Here is a 25,251-nt window from a genome sequence, read left to right on the forward strand (position 1 = left end):
TTCTGGAAAGCAGAAGCCAAAGAACGACAGTGAAGCATTTTGGTGTTAGCAAGACCACAGTTAGCAACGTCCAGAAACATAAACATGAATACTTGGAGAGATATGGTAAGGAAGTGGAGATCTACAGTGGAAAAGGAAGAAAACTTCTCTCGATAAAGTCAATAAAGCCACATTAAGCTGGTTCAAACAAATGAGGGTAGTTAACGCACAAATCTCCGGGCCAATGATCCAAGAAGCTGCTAAAAAGTTCACACAGAAATTCGGAGTGGCAGATTTCCAAGCATCAAGTGGTTGGCTCGAGAAATTTAAACTGCGACACGAGATTTCCCCGAAACTCTCATGTGATGAATCCAATGAAGTTCAAGTAGAAGTTGTGGAACAGTTCATCAAAAAGTTCATGGGCTTCGCCATAGGCTTCAAAGATGATGACATCTTTAACACTGATGAGTGGGGACTCTTTTTCAAGGCAATGCCTGACAGGAGCCTCGTCATGAAAGGTGACAAATGTAAGAGCAGAAAACTTTCCACAGAATGTTTCACAGTTCTGCTTTGTGCTAGCTCAACCGGAGAGAAACTAAAGCCCTTGGTGAATGGTAAATTGGCAAAGCCACACGCATTTTAAGAACCTGAAGCCCGAAGACCTCCCTGTCACTTGGAGATCAAACAAATGTGCATGGATGTCTGGTGCCCTATTTGAGGATTGAGTAAGGGGTATTGACTGAGAAATGAATAAGAAGAAATGGTCTGTTCTACTGACAGTAGACAACTGTCCTGGCCACCCACAAGTGAATCACACTGACACTAAAATTTCTGCCTCCAAACATGACCTCAAAAATCCAACCGCTTGACCAAGGCATCATCAAAACATTTAAAATGTACTACTAAGCCCACCTCCTGCAGTGGTTCATTGCTAAAACACAAACCTGTCATCTGCCTGTGGAAGCAACTTCATACACTGCATCAGTTAATGCTCTGGATGCTGTCCTTTGGATCAGTTTTGCTTGGAATAAAGTTCAGCCAGGAACAATACAGAAGTGTTTCACGAAAGATGGATTTGTCACAAGCCAAGACCATGATGTTTTGACCCATCTGATAGTCCATCTCCCATGGCAGAATTCAAAGGAGTAGATTTTGAAGGTTTTGTTGCAATGGATGATGAGCTGGCAAGCTGTAATGAACCTGCTCCAGAAGCAATTTTCCAAGCGATATTGATCGAAGTACAGACCAGCGTAAAAGCTCATGAAGCAGCTGATGAAGTGGAAGAAGCAAGTTTGGATGACACAGAAATTGCAGAGACTCCAAAAAAGAGGATGTCAGCTGTCTGATAGTGCAGTTGAAGCCATTTGCGGTGGAAAAATGCCTAGGTATGCTGAGTGGTGTAGCCAGCATTGGGAGTGCTTTCTCTACTTACCTTTCTAATAAGAATAAGAAACAGACCAAGGTTGACTCTTTTTTCAGAACGAATGATTAAACCATGAGAAAACAGGAAATGTATGATTTTGTATGATACCATATGTATGATTTTACTGTGTTTTGATTATGTATGATTTCATATGATAATCTCTAATAAAAGCTGTACAAGAAAGTAAAGTACATGTAAGTATCAGTACAGTAGGCCAAGTTCCATATGTTGACCAGTTTGTTACAGTCCCTTGGGTGGTCAGCTTACTGTATATGCTTGAACACTGGGGATCAGACCTACACAAATTTAAAAAATTATAACGTTTATATTGTTCGGTTATTTAAATTATGTCATAGTGTCAAACTCTTCTCCTTCAAAAAAGCAGAAAAGTATGATTGATGGCTCTAAATAAATCTTTTGCTTCCAGCAGTTAGAAGTAAAGACCTATTAAATTTGCATTTAGAAATCAAATCACTTAATACAACTTATTCTTTGCAAAATTAAAAAATATATGTTATGAATGATAAGCTTCTGCTTCCTTTCTTTAATCATTTCTTTCTTTCTCTTATTTATCAATAAGTGATGAAAGTATTTATTTTTGTATTCCTGACTGCAGTTGCATAAAGTAAAATGCAAATAAAGAAAGACAGCAGAAGATACTGAAAATATTAGTGGGCTCGTTGTCAAAGGGTAGTTAAAAGGAGTGCCCTTTTTTTTCTTTAATCAGTTTGCATTGGGTTATTATGCAAGAGTGAATCAAAAGCGTAGGATCATGAGTGATACTTCTGTGAGTAGATACATTTCATAAGCTGTTATTCTGGATGATGAGAAGGATGTGCACAAGTTAAACAAATCCAGATCCTACATTTGGTACTAGTCCAGGGATGGATAGCCTTAAAAGGTGTAGTTGTGGCTCTAGCCAGGTGACTAAGCTGGGATACTGGCTCTTCTAGTAATCCAGATGGGGGCAATTATTTATGAATTGTGAGTAGCGTTGCCCCAAAAGGTATGTGAATGTCAAGGGATTTTGCTAGCATATACTTCCTTACAAGCTGGTCACTGTTATGTGGCTGTGCATAGCAGTAGTCACATGAAGAAGGGTCAGTGCACCAAGGATGCCCAGATGATGAAATAACATAAGATGTCTAACCTACTTGTGCTGACGTCTGGCATATTACTTGTTATTTTGGTAGTATATTTGAGTAACATGGGAGATCTAAAGGAGATGCAAGCTATGGTCTGTCTGTATTTACAGCTGCCAGTGCTTTGGAACAATTTGGAATTTGGGCTAGGATCGTTAATAGTTTTCTGGACTGCATGCTTAGGAACTACATATGAAGGGACTGCATCAGCAAAAAATGCCATAGTAATCTTTTTGTGATGTTTGGTAACCAGATGGGTGGGCTAGCCTGAGAATGCTTTTGAGCCACAATCCAGAACAAGCAGGCAATAACAAGTAATACAGTTTAAAAAGATTATTGTAGTAATACATAAAAAGCACGTTACGAGGAAATGAAGTGCACATACTACAGTAATTAAAATATATTGAGACTATACACACAAAGTAGATTAAACATACTACAGTAATTAAAACATATTGAGACTATACACACAAAGTAGATTAAACATACTACAGTAATTAAAACATATTGAGACTATACACACAAAGTAGATTAAACATACTACAGTAATTAAAACATATCAAGACTATACACACAAAGTAGATTAAACATACTACAGTAATTAAAACATATTGAGACTATACACACAAAGTAGATTAAACATACTACAGTAATTAAAACATATCAAGACTATACACACAAAGTAGATTAAACATACTACAGTAATTAAAACACATTGAGACTATACACACAAAGTAGATTAAACATACTACAGTAATTAAAACATATTGAGACTATACACACAAAGTAGATTAAACATACTACAGTAATTAAAACATATCAAGACTATACACACAAAGTAGATTAAACATACTACAGTAATTAAAACACATTGAGACTATACACACAAAGTAGATTAAACATACTACAGTAATTAAAACATATCAAGACTATACACACAAAGTAGATTAAACATACTACAGTAATTAAAACACATTGAGACTATACACACAAAGTAGATTAAACATACTAAACATATTAAACATATTAATTACTACAGTAATTAAAACATATTGAGACTATACACACAAAGTAGATTAAACATACTACAGTAATTAAAACATATTGAGACTATACACACAAAGTAGATTAAACATACTACAGTAATTAAAACATATTGAGACTATACACACAAAGTAGTTTAAACATACTACAGTAATTAAAACATATTGAGACTATACACACAAAGTAGATTAAACATACTACAGTAATTAAAACATATTGAGACTATACACACAAAGTAGATTAAACATACTACAGTAATTAAAACATATTGAGACTATACACACAAAGTAGATTAAACAAGTTACATGGAATCAAAAAATGTAGTGCAGAGAATAAAACAAAATGAATAATATGATTACATGATCAAACTGTAACAGCAAAGCAAGGGGAGCTTCTGACAAGAAGTTAAGAAAGCTGTAACATAGAAGAGGAAAAAAGAGAAAAAATAAGAAGGAGGGGAGAGTAGGTGCTGCTTAGTCTTGTGAAAGCAGAGTAGTAAAGAAAGGGTGAAAAGGAAAGAACTCAACAGATGCCTATGTCTCTGAAGCTGTTACATCTTCGTTTTTTTTTTCTTGCATTTGTACTAAGCAAAATTGGACTTACCAGAGGTATTTAATAGGTATTTAAGTCCATTTTAAGCTGCAGCTCTGACAATCAGCTGATCAGCACTGCTAGCATTGCTGACACACCACCCCATTTCTGGGGTGACTGGTTGGGAGAAAAGGTAAGGTGAAGAGTGAGCAGTACTACCTCTCAGGTCAGAGACTTCCAGTGGGGTGTGAAGGGAAATGGGAGAGTGGCATCAAGAGGATGGACCAGAGTAATTCCTGCAATTTCATGCATACTGCATATCTGGCTTTTTCCTGGTCCTACCCTAAGTGTGAGGAAGTATCTTTGTAAGCTGGACAGGCAATGAGGCATACCATTTCAGGACTTGCCTGTCTTAGGCATTAGGGCAACCAAACCTCCCTGGTTATCCCACCCCCTTCCCAGCCTGGAGATCACTCCAAGCCTTGGCCTCTACAAGGGCTTCCCAAGCAATTTGCCACATGATCACCCCCCCACCCCTCCGGGTGGGCACACTGATCCTCTTTTCCTGCACCATCAAGCATTCAGGTTACTAATCAAATATAGGTCACCTGGGCTGTAGTCAGGGTTTTATCCCTCTATGCCACTGGCACAAACCCATGACAATGGTACTTTGTATGTGCTGCAGTATTTAACTGGGAGCCTTTATACATTACTGCAACTTTTAAATATACAGCCACATCCATTATGCAAATCCAAACAGGCAGAGGTGAACTTAAAGTGAAAGCAAACAAACAGTCTACCAATAACATACTCCAATGTAAACATAGTTCACCAAAGCCAAACTGTATAAAACCTAAGCAACCTACTGTAGTACTGCTCCAGTATCAAACAGTAACCAGTTAGTCTGATGTACTTTCTAAATAACACTCATTCTCTACTATAATAAAATAAAACAACATTCCTAGCTGTGTTAACCATACTCCTGTTTCTTCTCTATAGCATTACTTCCTGCAGTAAACTAGATTATTCTATTACCAGCCAGTTGCAATAGTATATTTTACTGCCTACATTCCAGTATCCCAGTTCCCCTCATAACCATTCAACACTTCTTCAGAGATCTCCATTACAAAATATACAATCTCCCAAAAACTTCCCATAACACTGGAAGGCTGCCATTTACTGATATTGGCCATTTCTAAATATATAATAATGAATGTGACCCCAGCCTGCTTAAACCAAAATCCAGCTTCTCAAAATATGACTACTCCATAGTTTCAGAATATCCCTGTTAAAACATTATGGAAATATGGACATCATTCCTGGCCTTCCCACTAAGCTAAAAGAACAGAAAATAGCTAGATATTTAACAATGGATCATAGCGGAGCTCAAAAGTCCACAAATCCTTAAACTGGCTTTGACTTCCCAACCAAATTCAGCTAACTCGTCACTCAACAGTTTATGGAATCCTTAATAAAAAGCTCTTGTGTTGCAGGTTGAAATATTGTCCAGTTATTAAAGGAGGTTACCCAAGGATGTTTTTTTTAATGTAATGAGACCAATTAGTGATCCACAGAGCTTACTATCTGATCTGTTGATACAGGGATACATGGCTTAGCATGCTGTAGTGTGGCAGCATCCTTCTCTCTCACTCTGTTCCTCAAGACTGGCGGATTTCATCTCTTTTATTAGTTTATTAACTATTAAGAGACAAATACATAACATGGCTTCTGTGTAAAATAGCCTTGTTAACAGTACAGCCACAAAATTCTCTCTTGAGATGGTGACTATTTCTCTGTAAGTACAGTCATGCTCTGTTGTTAAGAGTGCCTTTAAAGGCTGGTACACTTGACTTGATATTTGTTATCCTCACCATGAGCAGTGGTCACAATAGTTGGCATGTTTCCTTTTGACTCGCTAGTTAAAATGGATACTCCATGGAAGGGAATGAAGTCTGAGTGTCAAGTCCTATGAACAATAGAGTTAAATGAGGTAAGCAAGGCACATCTCTGTATCCTTGTAATTCTCACCTTCATTTTTTTAATTTTACCTGCATACTGTGTTATCTTGCTACATGCAAGCAGTTTGCTCTTTTAATGCATCATATGTCACCATTACTTCAATGTTGTTCTGTACCTCAAACCTTGGGTGTATATAGCTCCATTGTAACTGTATATTTCCATTGTATTATATATTATTGATAGTACTGTAAAATGTGTGCATTCTGTTCTTGTACTGTGTACCTTTGCTATTTATGTAATTTATATTGTTACTGTAGAATATTTCTCCCTGGGGCTTCAGTGAAATGAGCTATGTCCACTTGGACATTTCCAGTAAATTAACTAACTACATATATTTATATTAAGTGTTAGGTTGAAATCTCACTGACTTCTGTGATCTACTCTGACTTGGTGCTGCTTAAACTTGAGTGTAGAATTTCAATGAATCATTTTTAATGTATATATGTAATATTGTCTGGTAACTTTATTGCATCTGAAATGCTTCTACTGCTAAACTGCAGTGAATATTATACTGATTTTTTTGTCCTGAGTGTCAGGATTGCACTATGGGTTGCAGGGAGAGCTAGCCAAATCAGAAGTGTAAATTAAACATAACTTTAAAGATTGTTTTGTTGTATTTTGTTTCTTTTCAGAGCTTTTTGTTATTTATTAATATGTTTATCAGTGCTACTTTTAAGTTTGATGAATCAAATAAAGCTCATTAAGTGTTAAAAATCATGACATACCAGGGTAGTCTTATTTTGACAGAAGCTTCTATAGCATCATACTGCATATGTTGTTTCCCAAAAGTGCTTAGACTTCTGATTATGTGTGGATCTGGATGTGCATTCTGTGGTATACCTTAAGTTGCTCGATTTATCACTACTTTGCTGAAGCAAGTTTGCTCAAGACCGTTTTACTATAGCTGTTTCTTCACTATTTGATGTAGCAATGTGTGCAGGCTCAAAATATAATGCTCTGCATTTGTTCTAAAATCACAGCTTGTAGGACAAAGAACATGACATTTATTTTATTTTGTATTACACAATCCTTTCTATAAGTTGGAGTGACCTCAGAGTGACAATAATAAAGTTGTGGAGGTGATCCCCCCAGGGGTGTAAGAGGCTTGGCCTACTTCAAAAAATACTTCATTTACATTTTGTTTGTTATAATTATAGAAAAGTAACTTAGGTGTAAGTGCATGCACTCATAGCATGCGTGTATAAGAATAAAGAGTTTTGTGTAATGTTGTATGAGATGTTTTGTTTATACTTTGCATGTTTTGGGGTACCACAGTGGACTCTCAGACTTGCATTTGTAGCTAATTTGTGGTATGCTTCTTTTTTCACCCCATAGTTAATCATCAACTGTCACGAGTGCCTTTCCTCATCAACCAGGTCTACTAGACTCTATTAACTCCCTTGGATTTACTTCGACCATGCTTGGGACTGGTAAGGATCATACTGCTGCTGGGGTGTGGGGTGGGTTTGCTTATGTCATAATTCCTTGCTCCCTGCTTGCTCACCTGTTGATGACCAATGGGAAAATGTGCAATGCGGACATCCTGCTATATAGTCCCACCTACACAGTGACTCTGCCAATGTCCTCCACTCTTTTAGAACTTAGCAAAACACACCCTCCATGTCCCAGCCTCTGCCAAGGATTGAGTAAAAGGAATGCCCAGGTGTGTGCCTTACCCCTGCTCCCCCAACACCCAATGATGGGCATGCCCAACCTTCCTTACTAGGTTCTCAGATGTCAGAGCTGCTAACTGAACTTGGGTTGCCAGCACTGTAGTCAGGGCTTTATCCCTCCATCTCATGGCACTGGCTTTGGTACACCCTCTTTTATTTAATAGTATTTAATGAAATGTGCCTTGTCAAATATAACTATAATACATTATACCCCATTTACTTGGCAGACTGTACATTACACAGGGAGAACCAAGTCACATGGAAATGAGGGGGATCAATGTACTTCATGACTGACATATAAGAAATAATGAAGAGATATTGAATGAAGGAATAGGTGGATCTAATGCGCTTCCTGATGGTTAGGAAAATGAAATAATTGTTTGGACAGCCTGTGACTTCCAGATACCCAGTACCAGGGTATCAGTTAGAGGTGGTACACTTAGAAACTAATGTCCAGGTAGTAGAAATAAGAGGGATTAGAGCTACAAAATCAGTTCATACTGCAGTTTACCAAAGTAATTTCAAGTGAAAATACAGGCCTCTGTAGTCTTTCGAGGGGCAATTGTTTAAAAAATTTCTAGACTTGATTGGACAGTTTATTTATTTACTTGTTTGTTTTCATTTATCAGCTGTGCTAACCATTTATCAGCTATTTACTGACTAGAACAATACAGATGTTAAGATCAAGTATCCAACAGGAGTGCAGTTCAGATAGGGAAGAATGGATGTAAAATAAAACACTATACATTGCAGAGAGAAAACTGAAAAAAATGTTTGGCACTTGCGTATTATCGCAACCAGCGTTAGTGTGACTGTTCTCAGACAGCAAGTGTATATAATACTGAGAAGAGTTTTTAAAGTGTAAGTACTATTGTTTCATACTGTCTAGGCAGCAGGACCTGGAATAACAGCAACATTTCTGTTCCTGTTTACCGTGCATTACTGACCTTAACTGTCTGTGAAGTGAAATGAAAATAGGTGGTACTACAAGAACGTCCTTACTGCTAGGATAGGCAAGTCATCTTTCATCAGAATTACATATACCAAGAGACCACAACTCGTACTTGTTGGACTGTGACTTTCAGGTCTGTTAGGGTTTCCTTACTTTTGTGTTGAGACTTTCCACAGCTCAGCATATATTTCAGGTCAACATACTTTTCCAGTGGTCATGGTGCATTTAGGCAGTTATTCTTCTGCTGTGGCTTGTCTGTATCAATGTACAATGCTATCCGTGAAAAGGGAAGTTTCCCACACTCCACAGATTTTACCTCTCTTGTCCGTCATAAAATGTTTTTGCCCTAAATCACCTGGCATTGCAGTCAATAGTTAAAAACAACGAGAATTGCAGGTAGTCAGCAGACCCATGTGTTACCATTTCATAGTACCTGAAAAGTGCTCGCGATTGCAGACCAACGTTTTTAGCAATACACATAACTTTACATTGTATACTTGCTCGGGTCATCTCAACTCCCATTTCCAGGACAGTACAGTATGGCATACAGGTTGAAATAATTGCATATCACGTTAATTTCACATCATAAACTGCCCCAAGAAAGAACCGAGCAGCAGGTGGATTTGAAAGAAGATAAATGCTGCCAGTGAAGTACGGAAAGAAAGATGAACACTATGTTTTTTCAATTTTATTGGCATCACTACAGATAATAGAATGTAGTAGTATACATTTCTCCACCATTAATGACAATATTTCATGATTGTTATGTGCTTTTCGCAAAATCAAATATCTGGTTGCGATAGTACGTAAGTACCAAAATTATTTTAATATACATAAAAAAACAGAAAAAACTAAATGAAAACTCATCACCCTAATGATAATGGACATCAGCTGGGTATAACAACCCTGTGTTTCTTATGCTTAGTCAAACACTCTGCTCTGCGAGGTCATAACAAGGCCGAAATATGCGTATCCATAGCTAGTGGGGTTTGACTTTATTGGCCTGAAATTGTCCATTAAAACAACTTCAAATGTGAAAGTCATGGGCAATCAGAATCGCCATATAGCTGAAACACCTGATGTTCATAGGGGTCATTTGCATATATCCCATGTGCCTCTGTTACAGGAGGTTTGGGAGGTCACTCATTGGAAGTTCTAGCTTGGCTGGAGTTTTCATTTAGTTTTTTCTGATTTTAGTTGTTTCTGTTTAGTTTTTTTCTGATTATTTTTTCAGTGTGACCTTCTAACTCTGTTTTAATATACATAAAAACAAGAAAAGTCTGTTTAAATAAATATTTGCAAAAGACAGATGTGTGTGATTTTAAATTTAGGAAATAAGGACAGCTATAGGAGAAATCTTCAAGCATACTATGTCGGAAAGGGGATGTATGTTCAGAAGAAAGGATGCTTGAGGACAAGGAGGTATGTTCAAACTATGGAGAGAGTTTTATTTCAGAGATGTCTGAAAAAGACCTTCACAGAAAGAGTTGCACTGATTTGCAAGTAACTTTTCAAGACAGCTGAAATGGTAAACATTACACTCTGATTCAATGTTCTTTGCTACCTGCAGCACTGTGTAAAAAATTAACAAGTCTGTGAATCATATGTAAGCTATACAGTTTGCGCAGCCTGGAATAAATCAACATGAAAGGCTTGATTATAGCTTTGAAGAACTTTGGCAGTCAAAAAGATAGCAGCATGGAGGATTATGTTTTAAAGTGAGAAGTATTACTTTTTACTCGTGAAAAACTGACCATTTTATGTTTAGTGTGCCATCAGAGTATTGTAGCTGCTGGATAATCCAGATACTTTCATATTTAATGACATGCTTTAATATGTGATCTTGTGCAACAGGACACAGTACATTAGCACCTGCATATTCCATTGAATATGTGCCCTCCATGATTTTATTGCACCTATCTAGTTGGAATCATTTGATGACACGTACTAAGATATCTGTAGTTGTCTATGATGGAAGGTTGTATCTAATGTTTCCAAAGCAGAAAATAAAACCAAATTATTGTAGTCTCTCTACTTATTTCATTAAGTGAATATGGCAGACTACATAAACATTTCTTTTCTCATTCTATAAAAGAATAAACACAAATACATGCATTACTTAAACTAGCTGGACAACTGACATTTACCATGTAGTGTATGTGTGTGTGTCTGTGTGTGTGTGAAATAGAAAGACCAGCCTGGACCTTTCACAAGCAATTTTTAAAATAATGTTGGGTTTATTTTTGGGTCACAAAAGGAAGCAACCATTTTACACCGTCATGTATTTAACCATTTTCACTTTTGATGAAAAACTGCTCATTGCTTCAGAAACTGTAAATCAGTTTAAGACCGGATGAACACTATGGCGATAACTTTCTTTCCTTGTCTTAAGTCTTGCTTTTAATGCCATCTGAAACTATGCTGGTAATATGTAAGTATTAGATGTAGACTAGATAGATCTAAAATTAAATCAAGCAGGGCTTGTGTTACCGCATGTACAAATATGTGAATATATGTTTCTTGCTGTTATATCTTACACTAGTTATAGATAATTATTGTACTTGTAATTCAGGACACCTTAGCAACCACATTTGGTTACATCTTGTTTACACTACAGTGATAAATTTAAAATAAATGCAAAGGTAAATTTCACCTGTTGAAATGGAAAACGCATGCAAGTTTTCATGAATAGCTTTCAGACACAAATGAAAAAAAAAACAGTATTATGACTTTCAAACTTCATAATGGAATATGATTATTCTGGTTTAAAGTAAAATAGTGCTGTCTGTAATATGCCAATCCTTTACCCTTTCCACAGTGAAATATTTGTGCACATTCATCAAGGCAGCCTTTGAGACTCTTAATTCAAACCTCAGCTGGGAATCTCTGCACCAGAATACACCTGAGTTCCTTGGACGAGAAAGCAGAACCGGAGTAACCCTTTTGGAGTTGTTAATTGTGTGCTCGGTGTAAGCATCTCGTACTTTCTGCTTGGAAGGGATCAAGCAGGCACTAAAGGGTTAAAGAGCACTGTGTTTTCCTGTGCCTCAGTACACCTGGGCTACCATGAAGATCTAGCCATTTTGGGGTATTTAATAACATGCAGGAGTTTGAAAAATTTTTACTAAATTAAAGCAAATTCATACTACCTAATTTCTAGAAAAGCTAAATTATAGCTGAACATGGTAAGTAGGCTAAGACCTTGTTAACAGTTCAACAAGGAAGAAAGTAAACAATAAAAATATCTATTTTGTATAGTTTTCTGCAATGCTGAAAGCACCTTTCAAAAGGAAGACTCTTGGTCCAGTGTAAGACAGGTTTGTCTCATACAGAATTAACTGAGCTGTCTTTGGTGGGAGATGTCTAATCACACACTTTTTTGCCTAAGTCAGGGAAGATTTATTCTGCTATGTTGGTGTGTGACTTGGCAGTTTCTTGGCAAGTTTTTTTAGCACCATGTGTAATGCGCACCATTTAAGAGCTTGCAGTATAAACGTATAGTTTTCAGCCTTTTGCCTACCACCATCCCTACAATGAGCTTTCTTTATGGCTAAGGTACAACTGGCTAATTGTTGTAACAACAACATGGAAGTCTGTCCTTCAGCCATGAAAATAATGAAAGGCTGGAATTGCTGTTTCTGCAGTGGACTTTAGAGTCTTTACTATCCCTTTTGCCCAGTACTTCAGATATCTTTCTGAATGACAACTTTTGTTTTACTTCATACAAATTTTTACCTTATTCTAATAAATGAAGGTCTTGTTTAAATGTCAAATTATGCATCAAACTATTCAGATTTTTTTTGCACCAAGCAAAATAATAGCTTTCTAACATATATATATATATATATATATATATATATATATGTGTGTGTGTGTGTGATTTTATATATATATATATATATATATATATATATATATATATGTGTGTGTGTGTGTGTGTGTGTGATTTTTACATGGTCTCACTAGGGCTGCAAAGTATAGCCCTCATTAGTTGCATTAGCACATTTTTGAAAGGCTGATTATCACCCAAATGAATTAAGAAGGAAACCAAGTCTACTTGTTAGCTGGACTAAAACAGAGCAACACTATTTTTTTTTTTTTAGAAATGCCTCAAAGCTTTGCACCCTTCTTATCTCACCAGAAGGTGGCACAAAAGACAAGTGTATCATTAAACAAATAGGGGAAAGGGGGTATCAGCATGTTTAATCAGGCTTACAGGACTGGTCATGCATTGAGGAGACAACTTACCCTAAAATGTCTGTGCACTGTTGAGAGCTTTGTGTCTACTGTGTTTCATAAACTGAGCTTGAGTAACAGTTTCATATCTCAAAGTCCTCCACACCTATGGAATAAACCCCTTCTCACAATTAAACTTGGCTCATCATTCCATAGCTTCTGGAAATGAACCGGATAACTACTTGGGTACCCATAAGTTGCATCATGGGATTCAAGGCAAATAGGCCTTGAACTTGTTCACTAAATCTATGAACTTATGAATCTAGAAAATATTTTTGTTATTACTGAGACATAGCCACATGCTAGCATTATTATTGCAGAATAACTGCAATGTTCACTTTATCTGTTCTTTAAAGCATTGAGCTTATCAATGGCATTGTACAAATGTGCATTTATACATCAGAATGTTAGTTGTACTTTAATAACAAAATGCACTTCTGGTGTGACAGTGTATTGTGAACAGTCCATATAGGACATACCATTATTACATTATTGCAACACAGATGTCACACTGTTGTGTGTTATTGCTTGCATACCATCCATCTGGACTGGTTCTTTTTTCCTGTCATGATTACATTTACATTTCTAACAGCTCCACATAAGTAAGCTAGTGGTATAATCATTGACAATATAAATTTGCCATTATGAATCTATACTCAATTAAACTAACAGATTGGTAATATGTTCAAAAATAAGTTCATTTTATGGAATGGTGAAAGTTAAATAAAGAAAATAGATACTGCTATCGAGTAATGAAAAACAAAATTTGAGAAAATCAAAATAAATAAAGTATAGGCCATACAGACAGAAGTTCAAAAGGAAATACCTTTTTAGTGAATCATTAGAATGCTTATTATGGTTTACTGCATCATTAATCTAGCTTTCATGAAGTCCATGCAAGCATCCTCAGTTTAATACTAGCCTACAGATGCCGTAAGTATAGACACAGAATGTTAAGAATATAATGGTCATATAAAGCATTCCCGCTAATACAGTGAGCTGACTGCACATGGAAAGTGGAACAATTAAACTGCAAAATGTAAAACCACCACCTCAGATAAGCATGTCATGACAATGTTTAGCTATCTCCTTAAAGCTACTGTCTTCTTAGTTATAACAATTTCCTTAACATACTTTGTATATATGGAAAAGGTGGATTATTATCTCTGGAAAGGCACAGTAAATGTAAATTTATTTTGAGGTGCCACTAGGGAGCCAGCAAGTGGAATGCTTCAGGATTCAAGTTTAATTTTGAAAGTCTGTAGTTCAGGCGGTAATAATTTGTTGTATTAAAGCATGAACAGTCCACATCAGATTAATTTTCATAAAATAAATGGGCAACTACTATAACAGATGTATTTTAAAGGTTTAATGTCTGGAGAGTACCTTAAAATGTTTGGCAGGTTTTCTCATGGGCCCAGGTGTAATAGACATAATAACAACAGAGGAAAACAAAATTACAGTATAGGTGACAATTTGGCTTCAACTTCACCAAGCAGCTCTATGTGCTGTGAAACAGCCCTGCCCCTCCCTCTCCCCCCAAAGGGGGAAAGGAAGGAATTATTTAAGCACTGTATATATAAAAATCCGTGGTAGTGCACCATAACATCTCACTGTATGATAAAGTGTCAAAATTCAGGTATATTCAGGCAAAGAAAACTTCCAGTTTTTTTATAAGTTACAAAACTTGAAACTGTATATTTTCTTTTCAAAATCTAGGCAAATAAAAAAAAAATTCTGAATACAAAACAGAAAGACATTCTTCTAAAAAAATGTTACTGTTGAGTGCCTCACAGGGGCTTCTCGACACGTATGCACCTTAGATAGTTGCTATAATTAAAAAAAAAAAAAAGAAAAATATTACACTTACACACAAAAAACACCAACAGTATTTATTTAAAATGTTACTTTTGCCAAGTAGGGATGGTGGGATTGGAAAAAAGTGCCCTGAAATTCCAAAGCTGCCCCTTGTAAAGTGATCAGTGCTCCAGTAGCAGCACACTAAAATAATTTTCATGCACTAGTCAACATTTGTAGTCTAGTCCGATTCTGCTAAAAGAAGCAGATTTCAACCACAATAGCAGAAAGGCTTCATTATTTATTACATGTGCTTTGGGCCAGCTTTGAAAGACATGACATGGGTTATTTTTATTTTACTTTAAATGTTTTGTGCAGTAACTCTAATCAGAGATGTCGCATCTCTGACTGAGGCCAGGGGCTTTACTTTCAGAGCTTCACTAGAATGAACAAGTTATACATACTGCAATACTGAAAATCATTATATTAAGTCATGAAATTTCTAATACTGCAGTGACTGTGTCTCATAGTAAACTATGACACATAACCAGTTTTAGGCTTGTTAACTCTGGTATTATTCAGATCCATCTTCACCCCAAACCTAAAGGATCAAACATTTCTCCTGTATTTCCAGCTTGACATTTGAAGTTTATACACCTCCAAAAGCAAAAAACTTGACATTTGAAGTTTATACACCTCCGAACGCAAAAAAAAAAAAAAAAAGTAATATCCCAGTGGCACTGAAAACATGGTGTTACTTTTGCAGTTTTCCAAGAGAAATGAATTTATGCTGTTCTAGCTCTGATGAGGTGTGTCACATACATTATGCTACAAAAGTGGCAGATAAAGATTTCATTCTTGGTTAGGACTTGTGCAGATTAAGCGGTGGATTATGACAGAGCATGTTCTGTACCCTGGCAATGCTATGCTTTTGGTGTATTCACAGGTATCCAAATGAGACAGTGATGCATTACCTAGTTTTCGTGCGACTATGAACAGAACCCATTTATATGTTTTAGTTATAAGAAGACATATTTGTGCACTTTCAGTTGTGAGCTTGTCAACATTACAAGTAAATCTGAATTTCCCCATATAATTTTACTACTCACTGTTTTTTCCTGTTCATTTTATAAAACAAAACAGTACTAAAAAGGAAACTAATGCTTCTTTGTAGACTTTTGATTTTTGAGTGTTATTTCAAATCTGTTTTCTGCTTCAATTCAACAAACTGTTTCACTACGTGATGTATTTTTTATTTTTTTTTTGGCTTACACCAAAAATGTATGTCATGTTAGCTACTGTGTGACATGCGCGTTCAGCTCTTCCATTGTTGACACAGTGCATTTGTGATCTTCTATAGAATACAGTTACAGAAATGCATAAATTGTGTCATACAACTAAAACTTTTTGATGTCATTGGTGTAATGAAGAAATCCATGTTAAGATTACTAAAAGAAGAGCAAAGCTGGAGCAAGAATGTATGCAAGCTCCTTAAACAAATAGCACCAATGGGAAGAATGCGTCCTCAAAATAATTGTAGTTGTCCTGAAATAAGCTCACTCAGAGTCTTGCAGGAGTGGCTAGTTACATAAAAATAAAGAGAGAATATATGCTGGTTATTTTTGCACAGGATATGCTGTGCATAATAGGGTATTGTTTTTATTTTACAGCCAGGATTTCAAAGTTCTGATACAGTACGTCTGACTTTTTCAAAGTCTGATGCAGACTTTCACAATGGTCAAGGGAGATAGTCATTTCAGTGTTTTATGAAAAAGAAAAGGGGAAAAAAGAAACTCTAGAAGCATCCACGTTTGAAGTCCTGGAAGACCCTTTCCTATACAAATGAAAACAAAATGAGTCACTACATTTGTACATTGATATGCCAGACTAAGAATTTTGGCTTCCAAAATAACTATTGGAACTTCACATTTGGATGCACATATTCTAGCAATGCCCTCCAAAATATTTTTCTTGCAAACATTTTTCTAAGATAAAATGTATCTTAATAACTTTGATATGAGTAAAAAGTGATACCTTGTCTTAACCCACAGGCATATACTGCAAATGTAAGTTAAATACTATAATCTCAGGAAACGAAATTTGTGGGAAACTGGGTACCATATTTTCCTTCAACAATAAAGTGTTTTCTAATACAACCATATCATGTCTGTCATTTTATTGGAAGAAAGCAAATATATATTAAATTGCCTTAAAAACAAGGCAAGTTCACAGTGTTCATCCTTTAGTCACCCTGTGCCGTGAGGTTTTTGCCCCCCTGCTTGTGTTTACAGCTGAGTTTTACTGTGTGTGAGACACTTTATTATATTTTTTTTCTGAATTGCTACTATGAGTGCAACATCTTTCATATCATTTCATGGTGTGAACTTAAACATATGCTGGATTTACTGATGTGGTCCTTAAAATGCAGAATATATATGTATATTCAGACACACACACACGCACACACATTATTGTCTTTTTATGCTGAATGTGGCATACGAATTTTGGGGGAAACTTGTGTGTTGCCTCTAATTGCATTTATCATGGTTTAACTATATATTTTCAGTCATACTTGAAAAACCTGGGATATGCCACGTCCCCATGCATACACAATTATATAGAAATACACACATCAACAACAGTTATACATGTATGTAGCACATATGCCCTATTCAAAGAAGGATCATTTTGCTTTTTATAAAGTTATATAGTTTTTTTCTTTTGCAAATAAAGTTCTTCTTGAAAACTGGCCATAGTCATTCTGAAAATGTCCTACTGTTTCACTCTTATCATGGAAGTGAATTGAAAGTAAGGTAACATAATATCACACACAATAAAACTCAGCAGGTAAGGACATAAGAAATCAAACATTTTCCTTTTTTCCCAATCCACACCAGTCCCATAACTCTTTGCACTTGTTATGCAGTATATAAAATACATGGTGAAGACTCCTTTCTCCACCTTAGACCATAGCATAGAAGTTTAAATACTGTATCTTGTGTGTAAAAAACAAAAGGAAGATTTTCTGTTAGTTTTACTTACAAAACATATAATATCTTTATATACATACAGTAACCAGAATGAAAGCTTATCAGTGGACGTTTTGATATACCATCTTTTCTCTCATGAACTGTGTTTATCGTAAACAAAAATAAGATCTCTTTACTTTGAGAAGCTTTATAGTGAAGATTCATACTGTAGCAACTCATACAACAGTGGTCCATCTCTGTATCTAATACCTACAGATGAGGGAGTGACATACTGAAGAATGTTAATGGTTCTCCGTAGCCTCCTGTCTACAAAATGAGCATCCCAAGCAGGATACCGCTTTCTTGGCATATCAATCTTAATGAGAGGCCCTTCATGGGAATAGATGCGCCCAGATGGAGTGGTTGGTACCATTGGTCTCACCTGGAAAACTGGCAAGCAGGTGTCAGCTGCAAGGTCCTCCTGTTGTTCTGTAGCTGCCCTCGTTGGTGTAGCCTGGGATCCCCTAGCACCAGATTTCTGGGGAGCCATAGGCTCTGCTTCAGGTGGCAAAGGTATACCCCACAGCAGCTCAGCACAACAAGAGCTAGCCAATATTTTGGCTCTTGGCCCTGTGGGATGTAACACACCATAATACAAGAGCATCATTACCACGCCAGCAGCAAAGCTAATAAAAACACTACACAGTGCTGGTACAGCATAAGAGTCAGTAGTGATAGGATCTCTGTAAAAATACCAAAGCAACGTCAAAGTAGCATTTTCTGTCAAGACCAGGGCATAATAGATAAACATTCTATATCGGGTCCTCCCTTCTTTGACGTTAAACCAGCAGAAAATATACACTATTCCTACCACCATATTAAAGAGAATTTCCTCCCATTTGGACATGCAGAAATCTGTTCCACCATGAATGATCCAAAATGCCATAGCACACCAGTGAACCACCACAAAGATTCCAAAGTAGAGCTGGAAAATGGAAGCAAAGAGAGCAAAAGAAATGACCCTTGATGAAATGGTGAAGAGGCGCCAGAAAAGGTGAATGAGTGCCCCTCTGTAGCTCATACTCTTCTTGTCATCCCTGGAGTCCCGCAGTAGCTTGTGATAAGAGGCAAGTACCCACGCCAGGGACATCAGAGAGGCAGCAGAAGAAACACCTGTCAACAGACAAAGAAGTACAGTCAATAATCCATCCCATTTCTTTTGAGTGTTTACTTTTGTTAACAATAAAATCCCTCTAAAGTTACATAATTCTTTACAAAAGATATTTAACTTTCAAAAACACATTAAGTCCTGATGTAAAGTCTTGGATGGTAAATAAAGATTTTCAGTACCTTTACAATTTTACACAAGTATGGCAGGCTGTTATTGTGGCTTTGCTAAAGTCTTGCATCATGTGACACAAAATCATTTGCTTTTCTTAATTATTACCAGAATTGGTTATAGTATTCCAATTCATCAATACAACTGTATTCCTATTACCAAACTTGGTTATAGTACTACATTTTACTGCGGTAGTTTACACTGACAGTGTCAGTGCCTCAACAGGAAGCCCACTTGCTTTTGATGCTGGAAGATCAGAAGACTGTGGATTCTATTCCCACCCCAGGTACTTGGACTCATTTTCCAATACTGACACTGCAGTGCAGCAAATGGGGGTGTTGCATTTCAGAGTTGGCTGTTCTTTGGATGGGATGTTAATCTGAGGCCTCATTTGCCTGAGTTGGTGGCCGCTCAAGTGGATGTAAAAGATCCCATGGCATTTACATAAATGGGTAGATGTCATATATTTGCTTATTTACTTTGCATGCATATATGCTTAACTTACATATTTATAAATGTACAGTCTTGCATTCCATAATTCTTATTTTCTTCTCCAATGTTTTTACTTATTCAACACATATTCAATACATATTTCAACAAGTTGCGATCCCTCAGCAAATCCTCTAAAGCTAGCTATGAAAACAAAATTGCAGCAGATAGTAAAGACAACCACAAGGCCTTCTATAGTTATGTAAAGAATCTCCATGGCAATACCCAGATTTGCTCTGAGGTGCTGCACAATGGTACCTCCTATACCGAGCCAACAGATATTGCCAATATACCAGCTGACAGATTCAGTGTCAACTTCACCCCTTCCCCCAAAGGACCAATCACAATACCAGTAGATTGCCAGGCACCCAGTATTACTGCTGAACAGGTTAAAACAGCATTGTCCAAAGCAAAGAATACAGCTTCTATGGGACCTGATAATATTCCTGGCAGCGTTCTACATGAACTACACAGTGAACTGGCACCTCACCTGTGTGCCCTGTTCAATCACAGCCTCACCTCAGGCTTTGTCCCTACTGAATGGTGCACTGCTACAGTCATCCCTCTCCACAAAGGAGGAGTGACTGCATACCCTGGGAACTATTGTCCCATTAGCCAGACAAGTCTGATATGCAGAGCTATGGAATGCATCATCATGGACCTAATAAACAAGGATATAGGGAATCTCCAAACTCTGGATCCCTCACAGTTTGGTTTTGTGAAGGGTAGATCATGCCTGCTCAACTTAGTCGACTTCTTTGAGTCAGTCATCAAAGCTGTGGATGAAGGCAAGGTGGTTCATACAGCCTACTTTGATCTGGTCAAGGCCTTTGATAGCGTTCCCCACTCAGGAATCATAGAAAAACTCACTAAGCCAGTTTGCAACCCCAGACTGCTGACTAGTCATGAGTGGAGTCCCACAGAGTTCGGTCCTGGGTCTTCTCCTGTTTGGTATCTACTTCTCTGAAGACCAGGCCAACATGAAGGGACTCTGGCTGACAAAGTTCGCAGATGATTGCAAGTTGGGAGCTATTATTAACTCCCCAAGTGATGTTGACATCCTACAGAATAGCCTCACTGAGACCAACGACTGGTGTCAGAACCATGGCCTTAAGCTCAATGTCAAAAGATGTGTCATCATCTCCATTGGGAAAAACCCAGTTCCCATGAATTACCACATCAATGGTAGTCCACTGAACACAGAAGGCGTTATAAGAGATCTGGGAACACAGGTTGACAGCAACCTCTCTTTTGATCACCACATTGCCACTGGTCAGAAAGTCCTTATATGTAGCACATCTCATTACTAAGGGTTTTGCACCCAGGAAGAAAGAGGTCATTGTCTCCCTCTACTCTTCCCTGATTAGGCCAGTCATCAAGTACAATGCCCCATTTGGCATGTACCTCACTAGATACCTGCAACAACTGGAGAGGCCACAAAAGTACCTCAGTAAGAGGATCCTAGGCCTTAAACACTTGTCCTATATGGACAGACTGTACACATGCCAAGTATTTTCTGTCTATTATCACCTACTTAGAGATGATCTCTGCTTGACTTACAAAGCCATATCTGACCCAGCTCTGTTAGAAATGGCACATCTAAAGAAATACCAATCCCTCCGCACCATATGCTCCAGAGACCTCAACCTCATTACCACAATCAACAGAACATACTGGAGGGACAGGTTCATAACCGAGAAACTGCCCATGCTATGGAATAGACTTCCCATAAATGTCAAGCAGAACACCTCGCTGACCCTCTTCAAGAAAAATCTTGATGAGTGGATGGGAAATAGAAACTTCACCCTGGGAATAACTCCAGTGGCTCTACTCAACAGAGGTACTGGGAACTAAGGTCGGGTGGCACGATGCCAGGGTAATCCTATGGAAAGGCTTGTAAAGGCCCCAGGGCCATTAGCCTAGTACACAGCTATGAACCTATGACTCTATGAACATAAAATATTTAACCTCCTCCCCATTTCTTTTCATCACTGTCACATTGTTATCTTCTTTTAAATTTCTTGATAGAATCTATTTCTTATTAAATAATACCTCAATTGTTCGAGCTTTCAAAATTTCCCACATTAAACAAAATAAAGCATTACTAACATCAGCCACATCTTTCTTATTTATTTTACATACTCATATAATACCATTCTTATATCAACATTCTTAGCATTGTTAATATCCCCTAGCCTGTGCTGTTTAATTAATATTCCCCACAGTTTTTTATTCTTTTACATTGCAGGAAAACCTGCTCTGTAGATTCTCTTTGTTTACAGTAAAGACATATCCTTTCTTTCATTGCCTTGTATAATATATTTCTTTCACAGGTCCATAGGTAAGTACTAGACTAGCAGACCTTGCACATCATTTTAAACCAAGTCAGTTTCCCTTTGGTGCCCAAATTAATCTATCCCATTGTAAATAATTATATATTACCCCTAATTAGAATAAATGGGATCTAACCACAGATAATTTGAGGGGATCCATGCATAGGATAAACCATTTAGGAACTGCCTATGTCCATTACTAGTACAGGGGTTATCCTGGGGTAACATTTCTGTTTCTCATTTATAGAGCCAAATTGCTCTTGAACGTGGCTAGGTATGAGCTTTGATTTATGTGAATGGGGAGTCTGTTCCAAAGTAGTGGTATCTTCTGCGAGATATACCTGCCCCTCCAAGCCATTCTGTTTATGCTCAATAAGAGGTTTAAATCCCTGGACGTAGTTTTTCTGATGCCATCTGACTTTTTGATGTGCAGTAAATCCATCAGTATTGGGTTGGAGGATGCCTTGTTTAATAGACACAGGTTACTTCTTAACATTCTGTAGGATACCAAGTATAGTGGCAGGGCTGTGAGTCAGTCCATGTAGGACATATTATTTAGGCTTTATATAATTTTATTAAAGTATTTCTGTGAGCATTCCAGTTGTTGCATATGTCTGGACAGAATCATGTAAAAGTGGGCATTATACTGAATGGCTGCATTAATGAGGGCTGAGTAAAGGGGGGCAATGACTTCCCTAGATCTAGACATAATCACTTTGTTTATAAAGCTGTGCAATATAGAAGGAATTTGTTGTGACAATAGACTATTACAGGTAATCTATCAATAATTTTCACACACACACACAAAAACATTGTACATTACTAACTTCTTAATCCTCGCTTTTCTTTTCTTAGATGGCTTAGTAATACCATCACTGAAATTCTCTCAAAAATAAAATAATATAAATTATTCATTATATCTGCATACCAGTCTTTTCTATTATTTCCAAGGTTTTCCAGATATATCTTCCACATAAAGGTCTTATCTTCGTACCATCTTAATTATTCATTCATATTGTTCCTTTCTGTTTTTGATTGCTCTACATTTTACCAATACTTATCATACAGCACTTCAGAAGTGTTTACAATCAAACTACTTTTATTGTTGTTCCTACATTTCAAAATCTAATACAAATGCAAAGAAGATGTGTACACTACTAGATTAATAAATCCTAAAACAACTTCACTCTTATCATATAACACCACTTCACTGTGTTCAGTCTTGAACCCACAGATAACACTGAACACAGTCTGAAAAACCTGTCTCTCCTCACTATTTGGCATTATATAAGCATTCTCTAAATAAACTAACAACCTAGTACAACAGCTTATATGCCCTTTTTTTAGATGAAAGTCTGAAAGCCTTCCACAATATACAAATTGCCTTTATTTCTTCTTCTAACTTTTCCCATTGTTCCTTTACTACCTTTTTAACCAAATCTAACTCTTAATACATTTATTTTTTTTGAGAACTACATTGCTTCTATTCTATGTCCCCAATACAATTGCTTTTTTCTTTATTCAGTTGTAAAGCAACTTTCTCTAACATTCTGTTAAACTTCTTTTATGCATAACTTATTTTTCACAATGGCTATTATCTCATCTGCATAAGATAAGAAAAGTGATATCTTAACCCTTTCCTGCAGTCAATATTCCCCTCCTTGCATTTTATCATTCAGCATTTTATCATACAACTGCATTCATAAACAAAGAAAATAAAACATTGATCATAGGAAATCTTTGTCTGACATCCCTTTTAATGCTAATTTTGTGTTAGGCCCTCTATTAACCAAATTTCTCACACAATTATTATCATATGCTGATTGTAATACTAACAATAATAATAATATAATTTCACGTTTTTCACTTTAATGCCATATTTTTTTTACTGTTTCTTCTGAAAACATTTTTACATTCCATTTTATTTGTTTCTTATCCTTCCTTTTCCTATACGTTTCTCTAACATATTCTACAACAATTTCCATTATGTCACCTTCTTTCCTTATCTTTAACTATCTTTGTAAATGTTATTATTCCTTACAAGTTTTGCCAAATTTGGAGAAACTTTTCTTCTTCTCCTTCAAGAAATACTGTTGGTTATATAATAGACTTTTTAGTTTATTTCTATGCTTTCATACAATTTCCATTTTCCATAAAATATTCCATACTACTGTTCTCCAGTTATTTTTTCCATGTTGTATGTTAGTCTTCTCTATTCCTGTTTCTCTTTAACTCCATTTGTAAATACACTGTTTATACTTTTCTTTAAATGTGATCCAAGATTCTACCCAAAGATTATAAAAAAGTTATACTTAAATGATTTTTCCATAAATCTTTCATTTCCCTTAATAAAATTTCTTCTACAATATTTTTGTGTTAATTTCTTGATGCCTTTTCCTCCTTAATCATATGTTCATCTTCTCAGATTTATGTCTAAAATGCCACATGACCTGAAATATTTAGATTTACTTATATATATATATATATATATATATATATATATATATATATATATATATAATATATATAGGTTTACAATCATTTTACTGAAGTACAGTCAGTCAAATGATCGTATCATCGGCTCACTTCAGCGAATTCCGATATAGCCGAAATACATACCAAATTCCATCAAGAAGTAGAGTTAAATATGGGTCAAGACAGAGGTGAGATTTGTACGTCAGAAATATCTGAGTTTGACACTTTCAATGTTTGAGTTTCAGACTTCACGTAAAGTGGATTCTACCAATGGCACTTCAGTAAAATGAGAGTAAACCATATATCTGTATATATATTTTTTTCTCCACTAACATTAATTTATCCCATCGAATTTTATCTCTTTAAATTTGTTAACATCCTTCCCAGCCTTCCTTCTCTTTTATGTTAAATCAAAATGAAAATTACCCATAATAAATCTTTAACATCTACAATCACAAATGGTTTCAGTTCATCAATTGTTCACTCTTCTTCATTCCTGTATATGCATATATTCCTGTTGTTCTAAAAAAAATAATTTTCCCATCTTCATAGATTGTTGCTGGGCTAACAACTCAGAGGGGCCTTTCTAAGTTTAGTCAAGTTTTCCTGAAAAAATAATGGTGACCCTCTTCAAGTGAAACCTTGATGAGTGGATGGGAAACCACAAATTTGTCCCAGGGGTTCTACCTGTGTCCCTCTTTGAGAGGGGTGACAGGTGCTCACTGAGGTTTCTTTTTAGGCATAAACTCTTGGCTGGGCTTGTAAGGGCCCCAGAGCTATTAGCCTAGTAACCTTCTATGATCCTACGATCCTATGTGCTGTTTACAAATAGAATGTTGAGGGCCAGGCA

General features: G+C 36.5%; 2 protein-coding genes across 2 annotated transcripts in view; one reads left to right on the top strand and one right to left on the bottom strand.

Moving 5' to 3' along the window:
• Positions 1-25,251, top strand: part of HAUS3 (HAUS augmin like complex subunit 3) — an 800,246-nt gene that overhangs the window by 280,257 nt on the left and 494,738 nt on the right. The gene's annotated exons all lie outside the window — the stretch shown is intronic.
• XKR6 (XK related 6) overlaps positions 17,941-25,251 on the bottom strand; it is a 229,052-nt gene continuing 221,741 nt past the window's right edge. The window contains exon 3 of the mRNA XM_044062781.1: positions 17,941-18,938. Coding sequence (XP_043918716.1) covers positions 17,974-18,938 — 965 coding nt within the window. The 3' untranslated portion in view covers positions 17,941-17,973. The remainder of the gene's footprint in view (positions 18,939-25,251) is intronic.

Source organism: Protopterus annectens, chromosome 2.part1, assembly GCF_019279795.1.
Source record: "Protopterus annectens isolate FY-2018-M chromosome 2.part1, PAN1.0, whole genome shotgun sequence".
Classification (NCBI taxonomy): domain Eukaryota; kingdom Metazoa; phylum Chordata; order Ceratodontiformes; family Protopteridae; genus Protopterus; species Protopterus annectens.